The sequence below is a fragment of the Corvus hawaiiensis genome, chromosome 3 (genome assembly GCF_020740725.1).
Source record: "Corvus hawaiiensis isolate bCorHaw1 chromosome 3, bCorHaw1.pri.cur, whole genome shotgun sequence".
NCBI lineage: Eukaryota > Metazoa > Chordata > Aves > Passeriformes > Corvidae > Corvus > Corvus hawaiiensis.
The window spans coordinates 21,862,059-21,878,372 of NC_063215.1; the positions used below are offsets into that span (position 1 = coordinate 21,862,059).

Here is a 16,314-nt window from a genome sequence, read left to right on the forward strand (position 1 = left end):
GTTCTAAGGAATATTACTCAGAACTTCAAGAAAAATACTGAATGCTAGAGGTGAAGAGATATTACTACACATAATATTTTCCATTTATTTTCATTAAAAATATAAATACAAGTGTTTTTCTTTTCAGTCCGTATTAAATATTTAAATGTTAAGAAGATTCAGACTGAACATGAGGAGTACACTCCTACAATACTCATCCTCTGAAAATACCTGCTCTGATTTCAGTAAATGTGGATTGGCAGATTAAGATAGAGATTGAAAAAAATTATGCTCCAAAGGAGCAGTGATTCATCCTAAACCAAATCACTCACTCTTCTTGGGTGAAAGAATAAGTCCCATAAAAAATTCTATGTGTGGCGTCTTCTGAAAAGGTACAGGTTTCCTTCCTACTGGTTTTATGTCTATTAGTTAGTGCTAACTTGTGGTAAAGTGAGGTTTGAATCAGACCTGAAGTGCAAGCAGCCATAAGAAGTATGTTCATGTTCTGTTTAGCAGAGGACTTTACATAAAATTCCCAATGTTTCTGATGTTTATAGGTCCTGAGTTTTCTTTCCGGTGTTGTTTAATGACAGATGAGCCCTGCCCTCGCCTCAGACATGTTACTTAATATTTCTTTGACCATTTAGTGAGCCACCTAAGGGTATACTTACACAATGGTTATGTTAAAAGGGAAATCTTTTTAAAGCAATTTTATATTCATTCATATTAGATTTGTACTGCATGGCTATTCAGGCCTGGATTCAACTCATCTAATTTGAGGCTTTTAACTGAGGCAACAACTAAAGCTCCCTCTGTAGTTAATGGAGCGAGTTTCTTCCAGGACAGTGCACATCCCTAGTGGGCTAAGAGCCCTCCAGAAATGCTTGTCAGTCTCCACTGACTGAAGAGAGCTGGCAGGAGCAAGTCATTGACTAATGCCCTTCAGTCAAATTCCTTAATTTCCGTGAAGTAATCCTAAATATAATCTTATGTAACACGCATTGGCATTAGAAACAGTCAGTCATTTTCCAAACCTTTCACTATTTTTTTTTTTTCACAGCTCCCTTGTGAAAACTGTTCCCATCATTCTCATGCCTTGGTTTTTATTATGCTGGTTTGGTTATTTTCTGTTTTTATTATATTCTGCTTTTGAGAAAGTTTCACATGGATTAGATCCTGCATTCAAAGCAAATGCTGTTGGCCACCACCTAACAGTGTTATCGCATAGAACTATTCCAATGTCTTCTGCCTCTATGACCATGTCCGTGCACAGAGATGTTCACTGAGCTGTCCATAAGGACTAATTGGTTTCAGTAGTGGTTAAAATTCTTCATTCCAGTGTGCATTACCTGGAAGGCTTCCACAATAGATTTCATTTGCAGGTAGATTGCTCAATTGGCCAGATTAACTAAACCTGCTGAATATAGTTCCTTACTTTTTCAGTGTTCACTAACCTATGGAACTTTGTGTTAGCCACACACTTCCTGCCTCACAGTCCACCTGTTTCCAGACCATTAATAAATGCATTTAATAGATATTACCCAAAGCAAATGTATAAAAATATCAAGTTCTGAACATTTGCTGTTTCCTGCTCTTTTGCCATGACACCATCCTCTTCTTGTACCATCTACATAATAGAAGTTTGTATAATTTGTGGCATTTTTTGTGCCTTTTTGTTGTGAGATCCTTCCTTTTTCACACCTGATGAAGGGTAGGCTCAAGAAGAATGCTGACTTCCATGGTTTATATTTTTAATTTAAGTTTAAAAACTTTTAATTTTCTATTGTCAATAACCTTAGTTTGAACGAAGTGGTTAAGACTTACAGAGTTTATGGACTAAATTACCATATATTTCCTGATCAACAATATTGCAAAATAGTTCAGAGTAAGATTTTTTTAATCTCTTTGAGATTGCATTAGCCTACTTAACTTTATTAAAAGCAAATTTTATGAAGGGTAATGTAATTCCTTTCAGAAGAGTTTTAGTAGTCGAAATGTCTTAACACAAAATTAAAATGCCAGTTATTCATAATCATCAGAACTTCTGTATAAAATTTCCATTTACTTAACCAAAATCCTAAAACATTTGAAATATTTGCAGGGACTCTCTTTCCATAAGAATAAAGCACTAAGAGCACTTAGCAGCTGTAGAGGAAAATTAATATCAACTGGATGTGACATTTAGTGATGCTATAAATTTAATCTGTAAAATTATTCATACTGATTCTGACTTCTAGCACTCATTTTTTAGAAAAAAATTATTTTCAGAAAGACGTGCAATTATCTGTTCAGAGTTAATTTCCTATCTGATTTTGGATAAACACAATATTAAATTATTCAGGTTAAATACAGGTTGTTAAGGCTGACTTCAGTGAAGGATTAAAAAATGCTGTAGGTAGAATTAAGGCACTAATCTTCAAGACAGCAACATAGGGCTACCTACCGAGAGATTGCCCAAGCCTGGCCACTCTGCCTAAGCCCTGTTTATCATGGAAATTGCCTCTGAAAAAGGCACAGTGTTGTATCATGCCCAGCCTGCAAAGGGTTAGCAGGTAAATGCTGGGTACTGCCCAAGCCCTGCAGGGAGCTGCAGGATGCTGCTGAAATACCCCAAGGGGACACCCTGGTAGAGGGTACAGGAGGCACAGCTCTGCCAGACAGAGTTCTACAGGCTGGGAGAAGTATCAGATTTTATATAGTGCTGCTGAAGAAAAGGTTCTTCCATGGTAGTGAATGGCTAAGCCAGATAACCAGGGAGTGAGGTTGGCTTGGGTCCCTTCTCAGCTACGCCAAAAGATATTAAATGTAACATTAATGTATGGCATGTGTGATGCACTTAATATATACATGTAAACAGTTGATGTCAGTTAAACAATGTGAATGTGATCAGAAGGGATTACTACATTTTAACTATTTGCTAAAACAGTTCTTCATCAATGTACAGGTGTCCATTTGAGATGTTGAGGCCGTGATGATCACAAAAAAGCAAGTCAAAAATCAAATGCATTGTTGTTGTTTATTCAGATGAGTGAAGCAGAGGTTAATGGGCAATTTGAATCGGTGTGTGAATCAGTGTTTAGTGAAGTTGAAGCTCAGGCAATGGATGCCCTTGACCTCCCGGGATGCTTCCGAACAAGAAGCCACAGTTACTTGCGTGCCATTCAGGCAGGCTATTCCCAAGATGATGAATGTATACCTGCGCTGACATCTTCCAACATCACCTCAACCATCAGGTCAACCACAGGTAAGCAAAGGTCCACTGACCCTTCCGCTGCGCTGCATGTAAAAATATACCAGCTTGTTTTCTGAAAGGATGTTTGACACTGGAAACATTTTCCCTGTGTAGAGATAATGTTTGATACCAATATTCTTAAGTCTGTAATACTGTACCATTGTGGCTGCATCTTGGAATAAGCTCCTTCTGAGAAGAATCGTGCATGCATAATATAAGGTACCTGGATTTTTGACCTCCATTTCACATACATAGAGTTATCTAGGTGCAAATATAAAAATGCAAGTGCAAATGGTATAATTTCAATATTATTAGACATGAATGAGGTTTATCTATCAAGTAATTGATCTTCTAAATGAGATTACTTGTGCTAATTTTAATTTAGGTTGTTAAAGCACCAAAAAAAAAAAGAGAAGCAAGATTAAAAATATTTGGTCTAAATACTCGAAGGCAGTTAAGTTAAAAGGTAATTAATTACTTTTAGGGCAGGTGTAACCAATTGTATCAATGCACTGAATTGTAAACGTTTTGGCAAGTTTCACACATCTGATATTTCTCATCAGTAGCCATTAGCATTCATTGTTATAACACTCACTGTTAAGGTCTTTTAACATTCTTCTGGCAACTTTCTTTTCTCTTATTAGTTGCTTAGCAAAGATGATAGCTTTATTCATTTTAGAATATTAGCATGTATTTGTAGAGAAAAGATTACACAGAGAGCAGTTAAATAATTAAAATGAAATCTATAGGAAATATGTATTCTTTGTAAACTGATTCCAATTCACTTCTATGTTTCCAGTTATGTTAATGTCAGTTCCTAATTATAATATTGTCCTTGCCAGATACTATTAAGTTGTAACGCAGGCTACCCATCTGCAAAAGGTAAAAGTGAGCTCAAAGCATATAGTATAGAAATACTTTTTAAATTATTTGCTTGACATACGTGTTGTATAACAGAACAGTGGGAGCTTAGAAAGGAAGCTGCAGTTGAATAATATACATTTGCATTCCAGAAGTAGCATAAAATGTTATTTTATCTTAAGCATAGTATTTTAATTGTTATATAAAATTTTGTGTAAAACTAGAAATTGTTGCTCACAGTGCCCCCTCTAGGAATGTTTCTGTCCTTTGATTAATAGAGATGCTATCATGATATAAAATCAGATCTTATTGCTACCCCAAAGACTAATTTTCGTCTTTATCATATATTACTGTGTGGTCATTATGAAGACACCTTCCATGGCAAAAGACAAAAATAGATACTTATTTTGGAGTCTGACTCCAAGTACTGTATTGGAATATTTTCAGGATTACCTTGGTTACCAAGTGGACTGATTTTAACTTAAGCTGTCTTGAGTTTATATGCTAGATAAGCCCAAAATTCTCACTGAAAAGAATTTATTTTCCCTAGAGTGACAAAGCTGAATAATAGAATATTTTTGGGAAAATAAAAGATTAGGTATCAAATATGTTTGCATCACAGTGTTTTCATACTTACGAAAAATGTTTTGCATTGATTAGTAGCCTGCTGGTTAAATACTGTGGTTCTGAAAACTTTAACCTTCATTTCACACATAATTTCTTCCTCATCTCAGAAATTACTTATCAGACAGATTTTCTTGCCCACAAATGTAATTCTTCTTCTTTGTGGGCAAGTGATATTGACAATCTGAAGAAATAAGATTATTTGAGGTGTTTTCCTGATCCAAAATTTCCAAGCCTATGGACTGTATACAGTTCTGAGTGTGGTCTTATATTTAAAATATCATCTCTGTGCCCCCGAGCAAGTTTGTCCTCAGCTTCTACATAAGGTAAATATACAAATCAGAAATAATTATCTGATATACGAGAAGAGTAAGGATTATGTGATTCACTTTTAATGGGAAATTTCAGTTGCCAAATAAGTTCTTGTTTTTAAAACCCTAGGGGTGACTCTTCCATTTTTCTCTCTTCAGCCTCTGTCACTTTGAAGGGAGATGCTTCATTTCTTATCATTAGTATAATTCAAAAAAAAATCTTACTTTTCCATCCCTCTCTGAAAATTGTAAAAGAAGCAGTTGCCTGAAATGTGAAAATGGTGTTGGAAGATATTTGACATTTATACGGTGTTCATTCTAATAAATGTCAAAAAGGCCAGTGTTTCACATCAGCTTTTAGTTCCAATTCAGTCTTTTGAATTCTTATGAAAATTACATTAATTTCTTTTTTGGTTCTGATGTAACAAATTCTTCTTGGCAAAGAAACTAAAGGAATTCTTTAGAAAATTAACACTAATTTCAATTTAATTATCCCATTCAATTTTAGTGATATAGGTCATGATTACCTCTTACCATTATTGTAAGGCAATTAATTCATAACACATAGGCTTAGCTAAAAATTAATTCTTGTAACTAAAAATGTAAACCTAAAATAAAGTAGTAGTATTTGATCTATGAATTCAATTACAAAGGTATAGAATATATATTTAGAGCATGCAGTTTGCTAAACTATTCCAAGATGCATTAACAGCTTTCAGAAGGTAGAAAGGTTGCACCTATAACAAATATTATGAGGGACATTATTAATGGACTCTGCTAATGGGGCTTTCTAATAGATGGAAAAAGAACTACCGGTGTTGGGCTCTTCTTAACTGGATACAACTTTACAGAGAAAGCCCAATGAAACATTGGTGCTAAAGAACACAACTTCTGCACAGATCCATGTAGTTTAATTATTTGTGGAACCAGTCTTCTCCGCCTCTGAAGGAGACTGTGACAAGGCATAGGGCACTCCCTGTTAGCCCAGGTGTAAATGAATGAGACAAGTGACAGTGCGAAGGAGGCAGCCAGCATTGCTGGCCCACAGTAAGCTAGACCTGGGCTCTGTGTGACCCCTGCTGAGACTCATTTCATTGAGGTTAGGGCACTTCTAGCCATCATGTTTCATTTTTTGAAGAGATAATGAACTCAGTAAAAGACACTTGATGTTAAAAGCCCTGAATGACAGCATATGCTTTCTGTCTCTGAACCGTATCCAGTCACAGCTGTCAGATGCACAGCTGAGAAAATACAGCTCCAGCTGCTGCTGCCTCCCACCTCGTTCCTCCATCACAGACAACATGTAATTTCCTGAATGGGAAGTCACTGAGTGCAGTAGTCATCCTAAATGCTACTGACTTACAGCTCTGCTACTCCTGCAAGCAATGCTTCACTTTTCAGGAAGAGTTCATAAAAACTGGGTTACTTTCCCAGGCAGTACCAGCCCGCTTCCCTGTTGTCTAAGCAATCATCATGCTGTCAGCTCAGCAGGCTCCTTCCCAGTGACGCCTGGGGAGTGTGGCACAGTGCTGCGGGAAGCAAAGGCTGCCGGAGGTGTTGGGGCTGTGTCACCACCAGCTGAGGCCGCAGGGAGCCCTGACTGTGGAGTCCTGCTGGGAGATGGAGTGCAAGGTCGGGAGCAGTGCGGCAGTAACACGTTATCCCACCTGCAACACCTGGCTTCTCTTACTGAAAAGTAGTTCAGATATCGTGGTACAACACTTGACTGTACTATGAAAACATAACCAACAAGGACATCTGGAAGATATTAATCATTCCCTCCCTTGTTTCCTCTTTGTCTGAGGTCAACTTATTTTTGTTACAAGTTCTGTATGTAGAAAGAGTCCTTTATATTACTCACTCTGTATGTTAGAGACTATTTCAGGGTGTTTCCTCACAGGTTTTTTAGTTTGGTTTTGTTGTGAATGCAGAAATACTGAATTGCAATGGTAATGGAGGTAGCAGTTAGGATGGTCTCTTGTGAAGCAGATGAACAAGCTAAAATCCCTTCCCTGAGAGAGAGAGAGAGTACCTTCCTATTTGTACTTCTGGCCAACTTGAACGCCAGCTTATCATCTGTTCAGATGTGCAGGCACACGTATTTTCTTCTGATGACATTATTATACGTTGTATAAAACACTTCCATTTTTATTGAGAGAAACACTGCCTCTCTGGGCCACTGCTCAGGATGTTCACCCATCAGGTGAAATATCTTCTCGGTGTATATTGCTTTTATAGTCAAATTGAAACAGCTAAGCCAGAAATACTAAATGTGTGACTCAATCAGTTGTATGAAATCCTTCTCTACCAACAAGCACAGACTAAGTGGCCTCGGTTAAGTTCTTTGGTTTTTAGTCTGATGAATAAAAGAGAGGATCATTTTCAGTTTCTTAAAACTATTTCATGTTTTCCTCTAACCCAAGTTTTTGGTTACAACAGTATTTTTTGACTCGATTAATGATAAAAAAAATCCACCTAGCTACGGACCTCAGCACAATGGAGACTTGGGCAGGGTACATAGAGGCATCCTGGATTTCTGTCCTATGTTAAATGTCAGTCTAAAGTAATTTCTTCCACTTCAGGGATTGCCTGCTAATCTTGAGAGAAACTTAGCATGGAAGCATTGCTGAATTTAGGGATTGTAGTTACTAGCCTTAAGTTGCCAGTATACTGCATAATTTTTTAAAATTCTTCTAGAAAATGTAGCATAATGCAAATCTGTCAGATTTTTCCAACCTCAATGATTCTCTCAGTTGTACATGCACCTCCTTTTATCTGATTCATAGTAGGTAGGTCAACTAAGCTCATGCTTGCTAAAGACTTCACTGAAGAAGATGAAAAGTAGAGAACTGTCTTTTGGCCATATTAGTTTTCTCAGTCAGCTGGATTCTGCTTGGCAATGAGTAAATTCAGATAATTCCGCATTTACTGAACTATTGAGCACTAATTCCAAACCAATTAATTCAAACAAGGTCACATTGGATGTGGGAGGTTTCAATTAGAGCTCCTACAATTACTCAGGATGCCTGAGGAACTGCAGGTTTCCCTTGTCCTGACTTCAAGCTATTTTCAGCTTTTCATTTTCAAGGAAAGGCCTAGTAGGGTGAATTTTTACAGCCCATGTTTGATATTTAGCTACAAAAAAATCTCATGGTCAGTGAACTGGTTGCACAGTCATATACTTACAAAAATAAATGGATGATAATATGATGTTTCACAGAGAAATTGTACTGTTCCATAGCATAGCTACCCATTCAGCCCCTGAAAGGACTGATTTACTGGTTGCTATCTGAACACTAATAACATTAGTTATTGTTTTTAGGTTTTGCTGATTTGTTGGGTTTTTTCAATATATGAGGATACCAAAGGTGGGCAAAAGCCATGGTGCTACTACATATGACACCCCTCCCATGAGAAAAACATAAGAGAGTCAGGACTGCTCAGAGTGGGGAGGAGAAAGCTCAGAGGGAATTTTATAAATGTGTATAAATATAAAAATTGAGAAGATAATGCTCTCAGTTCTTAAAAGAATAATGGTTTATGAGCAACAGATGTGTGATTTTCTTTTATTTCTTCAAGTATGAGATACTTCATCCAGGTGGCTGTTTGGATCTTAATCTGATGCACTATGGCTAGGAAAGCCCAGCCAAATGGGGGAAAACATATGCATGAAGTTACATCTCCACAATTTCTGTTCTGTCTATAGAAGTAAATGCTCAGTCTGAGAGGATTTTATTGGTATCCATTGCTAAGTAATAGCTAGCAGTGGAATCCACAACAGGTACGTTTAAAAACACAAAACATTGAGCCCAAATAAGATATAGAAGGCTGTGTTCTCAATCATAATTTATTATGTTGACTTTCCTTAATTACTGTTGGGGCTCCATGGAATTATCTGACACTCCAGCTCTCTGCAGGAAACACACTAGCTATCTGTGGGAGCACTTGGGCATCCTAAGTTAATCCTTTGATGCTGTGCCAACTTGTGTTCCTGTGCTGTGAGAATAAATCTTATCCTAACAAATGATGAGCCCAGTTCTACACTTGGATATGCACACATAATTTTCATTGCTCTGGGCGTATCTGGAGGGCATAATTAGTCTTTAATTTTTTTAAACATATTGAAGTTCTGCTGCTAGGCTGACACTGCTGTTCACTAGCAGCTCTACATGGTGGAAATGGCCCAGGGAGTCACTGGGATGAAGGTGACACAAACACTTTGGTTCAAGGAGTTTGACAGAGGATGGCCAAGGGGCTGTCACAACTGTTCACAACTCTGGGATTCCTGGAGATGGAGTAAGGCTGTGCTAATCAGGGCTGCCTGGCCTCTTCAGGCTGATGAGGCATGAAAGCAGTTGGAGCAGTAGCCAGGAGCTTTTTATAATTTTCATTCTCCCTGGTACAGATTATCTTCAGAGTCAAAGATAAAAATGAAGTCACCGTCTTCCATCTATGGTTAGTTTAAAAAATGTATAATGCGTGTTTCTCTCTTGCTCCTGCTGTTCTGTGCTTGACAAAATTCCTCTGTAATCCACTGGATTTGCCAGACAGCTGGTCCTTTTTTTATTAAAAAGGATACCTATGCTCCCTCCCCTGGCAGAATTTGGTTTCAAAGCTAGTCTGTTCACAGAGTTTTCTCAGCTATGTTTTCTTTATGGTATTATATGGTAAAAAAAAAAAGATAAGAATTTATCAGAAAAATATAGCATGCAGAGAAGGAGATTCACTGCTAAGTGTTTGAACCCTTCCTGACATGGTAGAAACTGACAGTGGCAGATGTAAATCTCAGCCCAGATATTTACCCTGAGGTTGCCAGAGAGCTTTGTCCTCTGGTGGGTCTGTGCAGCTAGGGGAAGTACACAGGGTGGGTGATCATGGAAACACCTGTATATCATGCTTCTTTGCAGTGAACAAGAAGGAAGGACCCTGCCCGTGCTTCTCCTTCTGGGTTCCTCTGTGAAAGAAAATAACCTCTAAGAGTCTTCTCAGAAGCTCTGCATGTATTCAGGTTTTTGTTGGAGGTATATATGTCAGAGCCATAATGGTGATATGTGCACTAGAACTACATTCCTTGCTGTGCTAGGTATACAAACATCATTTGATTCATTTCTGCTTCAGGAAACTTATTCAGACTCACATCTACCCTAGAAAGACAACTGATAAACCTGGTACTTAAAATGTACTTGAAAGATTTTTTCCAGAGCATCAGAGAAAATAAAGATACTAAAATTGGTGACATTCTTAGGGCATAACCTGACAGAATTAGCCTATGACTAGACAGGTTAGTTGAACCGTGTTGGGTTAGCCTCCAGGTCAAGTCAACTAAACAGATGCTTTTGTGCAATCTAGTAGTCTAAGGTCCCATGACAATAAACTCTGATTAGTTCAAAGACAATTGGTTGGTACCATTTGAGACATTTGAGATGTCTACACAGGACCTAGAAGAGAATCGCTTCATTCTGGACAAGAAACTGTTGTCTAGGCAGTCTTAGACTGAATATGATGTATGGATCCTGTTGTGCACCAATAGAGGTCGACAAACCTCAACCTACACTGAGGTGTTTATTGTCACCTAATAGCACTTTGATAGTTCCCAACAAAGTCTTACTTGCTGTAAGGTCAAGGTTCAGTCTCAGTATACAGTCCATTAAAATATACCCACTGGAAACCACAACACCAGAGCAATGCCAGCAGCACATTACTCCTCCTCAAGGGCAACTAGAGGACATCCAGGGTTTGGGGAGATACTGAGTTTGAAGGGAGTAACCTATCACTTGGCCTTCTGAGAATGAAAACAGCATATCAATGACACATCAACAAGTCATGATTTTTATGTACATTTCTTTACCTTTTGGGACTCTCCTGTGTCCAGAACAATACATATCTTTCCATTCTCTGTCTCCTTCCCCCAGTCAAAGAAATTATACAAATTTCAGTCATAAAAGTTCATCTCACATGATACATATATCTAAAAAGTAGGTGTCAAAGGCAATCACATTAATATGCAATTATAGACTATAGATATATATGTCCTTTTTGACTTGTACCCATTATTAAAGTGGTCCCCTGGACATCCCTGTTTCTCTCTGTTGTCTATTAAAATAGTCTACAATGACAGCATTGCATAGCTAGCTAACTTTCATAAATCTAGGGCAAGAGTTAAACCTATTCAAATTGCATGACAGGATTAAAACAAAGCTTAAATTCTGGTCCCACTGAAAACAAGGATAACTGAGATAGCCATGCTCCAGCTTACAAAGCTGAGATATCAAAACACAGTAGCATCACTTTCTACACCTAAATACAGGGCTGGCAGCCTGCAAGTAGCTTTCTTAGCACTGGTTTTGACACTCATACTGACTCCATCTGCTTCTCAGGTAAAATGATTATTTGATTTGACAAAAAAGAGCACTCTGTGTCCAGACTTGTAGCTCTCTGTGGATTAAATTATTTGTTTAAAGGTATTAAATTATATTTAATAATCACTTAATTTCTTTAATGTCAGATTATTATCATAATGTAGTGATAAAATTATGCAACATTTTCTTAAGGGTAAGTAAGCAAATTGTTTTTCTCATCCTATTCATCTTAGAATTCCTTACTGTAAGTCAAATAAAATTACAAGCTACATATAGTTACTGTAAGAAACAGAATAGAAAATCGAAAAACAAAACCATTATAAGCCTACATAATATATTCATGTAGGGGTTTAGGAGGCTGATGGAAATTAATTTAACTGAAAGAGAAGGGTATGTGGGAGTTCAAGAAGTAATTCTACTGAAAAACATTTTCAATTTTTTGTTTTCTTTCAATGTGAGAAGAGTAGCACAAGAAGAGCAATTCTTAGTGTTTGGAACTCTTTTTTTCTCTTTGTCTCTTACTGTGTTGATGATGTGACAAATACAATCTGTATTCCTGAAAAGCCGCACATACATTTTGAAAATGAAATATAGTTAAAGGAACATTTTTCCTTCCTGTAACTGAAAAACTGAGATGGTGTTTTTTAATGCAGTTTCAGTATTTTAGAGGCACATAGGAACTCTTTAGAAGAGCAGTACAGCTGTCAGCACTTTGCTGTGCCATCTATAGGATACTGGTTAGGCTATAATTTCTTGCTCATTAACTGATCTAAAATAGAACCCTTTGTAACCAGTCCATCAGCAATCTAAGAGGTTTGTGTTGCCCACATCTCTTTTAATTTTAGCAAAGGCCTAGAGTTTCTGATCTTGATGTCTTGTTTGATTTGCATTTCTGTTTTGAGACTAATATTAATTACACTGTCAAAACAGATTTTATCGTTTATGTAACATGGAGCCGCCTACAGACCTAAGTTTGCTCAATATGGAGGTAACATCTTGCACAGTGAATAGATTATAGTAATTCCTTTTATAGTTTTCTTCTCCAGGGAGACTGTAGTGGCTCCAGCTTTTTCCAAATTTAGTGGTCACATTTCCACTTAATTGTTAATTTCCTGTGCAAAATCAGATAGATGTACATAACTGAAGGCTAAAAGGATCTACTCTGAATATTGAGACTAACCTGTTGCACACACAAATTCTTTTTTTTTTTTAAAAAAAAACCTCGTCATCCAGTAATTTTGCCTTACCCCAGCAAATTTTATTTGAGGTTATGTGTCATACTAATGATTTCAGTAGGTTTTAAAAGTGCTATATAGATTCTGCTTTGCAGAGAGATGTCAAAGACAGATGCTGCTTAAAAAACCAGGGTTTTTATATGTAATTTGTTTGGAAACTGTGTGTCTCAGTGATGTGCTATTTTGAAAAACTCTTAAAAAGTTGTTTATAGGAAGGGCAATTCTTGTCTATGTCAATAATATGTTAATACAATAGTCCAGATCCTGAGCTGGTATGAATTGGTCAGATTCCACTGACTTCAATATCAACATTTTCAATGGGATTAATAGCATGGTGTGGTGCCTCCAATTGTGCATTAAATTTAAAAAATTACAGAAATACAGAAGGTCTGCTTTTCATACCTGTCTGGAGTTACAAAGATACCTTGGGCAAAACTGGTACTAAAGCTATGGTAGTAGCTTTAGCAGAAGAGATCAAGGTGCAGGAAATTAGGTTTCAGTCATTACTGCAGGCAAATTCCATTCAGATTTGCTTTGCCATCCAGCTCACAGGGGATGTGGAGCGGGGGAGATGAAGCTCCCACCTTTCCCATGAACACTGGTAACAAAAGACAGGAGAGGTTATGTCCCAGTGCAAACCAGTGTGTCATAGGGACAAAGCTTTTGGCTGGACTTTATCTCATCCCTTTAGGAATTTCATAGCACCATAGAATCACTAAGGCTGGATAAAACCTCCAAGGTCATCGAGTCTAACCTTTGACTGAGCACCACCATGTCAACTAAATCAAGTGCAAGGCCCACTTGTTTCTTGAACACTTCCAGTGATGTTAACTGTCAAAATTAGGTGTCCTGATTTGAGCTGGTTGTCCTTGATTGTCTTTATGGTTGACAGAGAAAAGCACAGGATGATTCATTTCCTGGTATAATAAGCATCTACAATGGGTGTGAATTGCCCCCAGAATTGCTTCTTTTTCTCACAGTAATTCTAAAAGAGATTGGACAACCAGCTCAGACCTGGATGATTGGGTTTTTTGCAGTGACTGATGTGAGATGAGATGGATTCCCATGTATAGTTCTCAAAAACTGTCTTGAAGGTATGATGTAATTCACTATTACTAAAAGACCCTACTTAAAACATTGGCACAGGATAAATGCAACATTTTGCCCCCACGGACTGTGTTGACATGAGACTACCAGTTAACATCTGACTTTAGGGTATAACAAATATCCAGGTTTACTTAATCATAAGACATGTAAAATGGTCCAACAGGAAAAAGGTTACAAAGTTATAGATGCATACTAGCCAGACAATGCTTTCGGTTATGCAGTTTAAATAAAATGCAACCCATCATATAAACTGTGCTGATAAAAATCATCTGGATGTAAGCAGTCTTTCAAAAAAACACTCATTAAAATATCACTGTGATGTTTTTATATCATATGTATATATCACCGTTTCTTACTGTTTAATCTCAAAAGGAAGACACAGGGTCTTTTCACAGATATCCAAACTCAAGACTCTCTCTCTACTGAAAAACCTTCTGGTCCCTTTACTGGCTAGGATTCATCATGGAGGGCAGAATGAGAAAAGGGAAGAAGCAGGAAGATAAGTTCATAACCAAAGCTTCTCTCTGATTATGTTGGAGAGAAATTTATTCAAGATTTAATTAAAAGAATTAACCTAATTAAAACCGAAATTATCTCTTGAATTTCAATTACAGTATGACATTGATAAGTTTTAATGACTACTTTTGCAAGGTTTGAATATCCTTACATTTAAAAAAAACCACTCTCAACTACCTTAAAAATGGAGAAACTCTAGAACGTGGAAAGCCCTCAGAAATTACAGGATCTTTCACTACCAGAGCAGCAAACAAAGGTGTGGACTTTTCCAAGGAGCAGCAAAGGAACGGGCTGGAGAACCCTAGACTGTATGTGGCTTGCTTCCCTCACCTGCCCTACACTCACATACAGACAATGTTTCTATTTAAGTGCTAGTGGGTGTGCTAGAGAAGCACTCTGAAGGACTTGCATTTACATTCGGGTAGCTGTCTAGGCACTAATTTGTTCTAATGGAGCAAACCACTCTTTTTTCTGTGCAGCCTGAGCACATGCTGCCCCCGCATTGAAAGGAGAAAGTAGAGACCCCAATCATTAGTGAGGTTTTGAGGTAGCCACTGAGGGCACACATGGAAAATGGCAGGCTTGGATCTAAACAGACTGATTTAACCTTTTCCTCTTCATTCTAACAGATCCATTTTTCTTAATTAAATACCAGAGGCTACACATGTCAAAATTAAGCATTTTTAAATCTTTTTGTAATGACTGAACTTTAAAGGTGTTACTGATTCAAGAAGGAAACCCCTTACTAACATTTCAGAATTTGACTAAGAACAGCAGATTATTTTGTACAATTAAACTGGCCTGTTTGAGACTGCAGTCTCTTTTTAATGATGTTTGGCATCAGAGACCAGTGTAGATGGAAGTTGAAAAGAGGCTTATATAAAAAGATGTGTCCCAACAACCTCTCTTTTAAACAGGGACTTGTATTCTTATCTTTGACATCCATGGCTTGTTAGGAAAATCAACGAGTTAATTCTTTTTGTGAGAAATAAATTCTTTTAGCATCTGAGATTTTTTTTCTCAAAAGTCCCCTTTGATTTCTTAATGTTCTTTTAATGATCATCATTCTGTGTTTTGAGAAGTAACTGGTTAGGCATCCATATGTACATTTTTATTTTAGGAGTTCTAATGACCATGATGGAGAACAGAGAAGAGATTTCAGGGCATTTCAGGGACAGTCATGTTAGCTGGGACTTTCAAAGCCTTTGGCTAGAACAGTATACACCATGGTCAAAAGATTATTCTAAAAACTGAGTACTCTGATACAGGATTAGATTTGATCTGGGCCTTCCATTATGAGAAGGTCTCTTTTTTCCTCTTCTAAAGTAATTTCAAGGTTGATGTACACCTTCCCTGTGCAAAGCAGAAGACCTGACACCAGCCTGGGCATCTGCATTGTGTTTCTCCTGGTGCTGTGGTTCCTCAGAGCCCTGTGTGCCTTCAGCAACATGCCCCTGGGACCTCTGCCTCCAGGGCAGCTCCAAGCTCCCTGCAGAGTAATTATCCTCCTTCTGAATAAACCTCCTTACAAAACAGAAAATCCAGTTTACTCCTGCCGTGTGTCATAAGGGACAACCATTTCCTTTAATTGATGGTGCTTTCATGTAAATTCATCATCCAGCTAACTTCGTGATCTCAGCCTAAATAATGTTATTTTGACTAAGTGCTTAATGGTTATATTGATTTGTAAGAACCTCTCAGGTGATTCTGTTTTCCAAATGGACAAAAAGTGGTGATTTATTAAAAGGCTGCCTTTTGAACGGTTTTCTGAATATCCCCCTGGCCATCGCTATTTCATCAAATAGATCACGTCTCTCCTTCTGCCTTGTGTCTGTGAAGGTCTATGGATAACCTGAAGTTATATCTCAATTGACTTGTTTTAGTAATTTTATTTCTAGTATAAACTGTTGGCACTGAAGTATGGGCAGAATAACTGACTTCTATGGCTGTATCTACAGTAACTTTTAGCAAGTTTAGACAAATGCAGTGTCGCTAAGGGGGATATTCTGCTTCCAGCTATATCAGTTAAATTTTCAAGTATCCTGTTGCTTATGAATTATAAGGAAATCTTCCTTGTGTTTCTACTGTGT

The 16,314-nt window shown here is 37.5% G+C and overlaps 1 protein-coding gene across 16 annotated transcripts in view; it reads left to right on the plus strand.

Annotated features, from left to right (window-relative positions):
• DLGAP2 (DLG associated protein 2) overlaps positions 1 to 16,314 on the plus strand; it is a 466,127-nt gene that overhangs the window by 410,727 nt on the left and 39,086 nt on the right. For all 16 annotated transcript variants that reach the window (XM_048296314.1, XM_048296315.1, XM_048296325.1 and 13 more), the window contains one exon: positions 3,004 to 3,223. In XM_048296314.1, the coding sequence (XP_048152271.1) occupies positions 3,004 to 3,223 (220 nt within the window). The remainder of the gene's footprint in view (positions 1 to 3,003; positions 3,224 to 16,314) is intronic.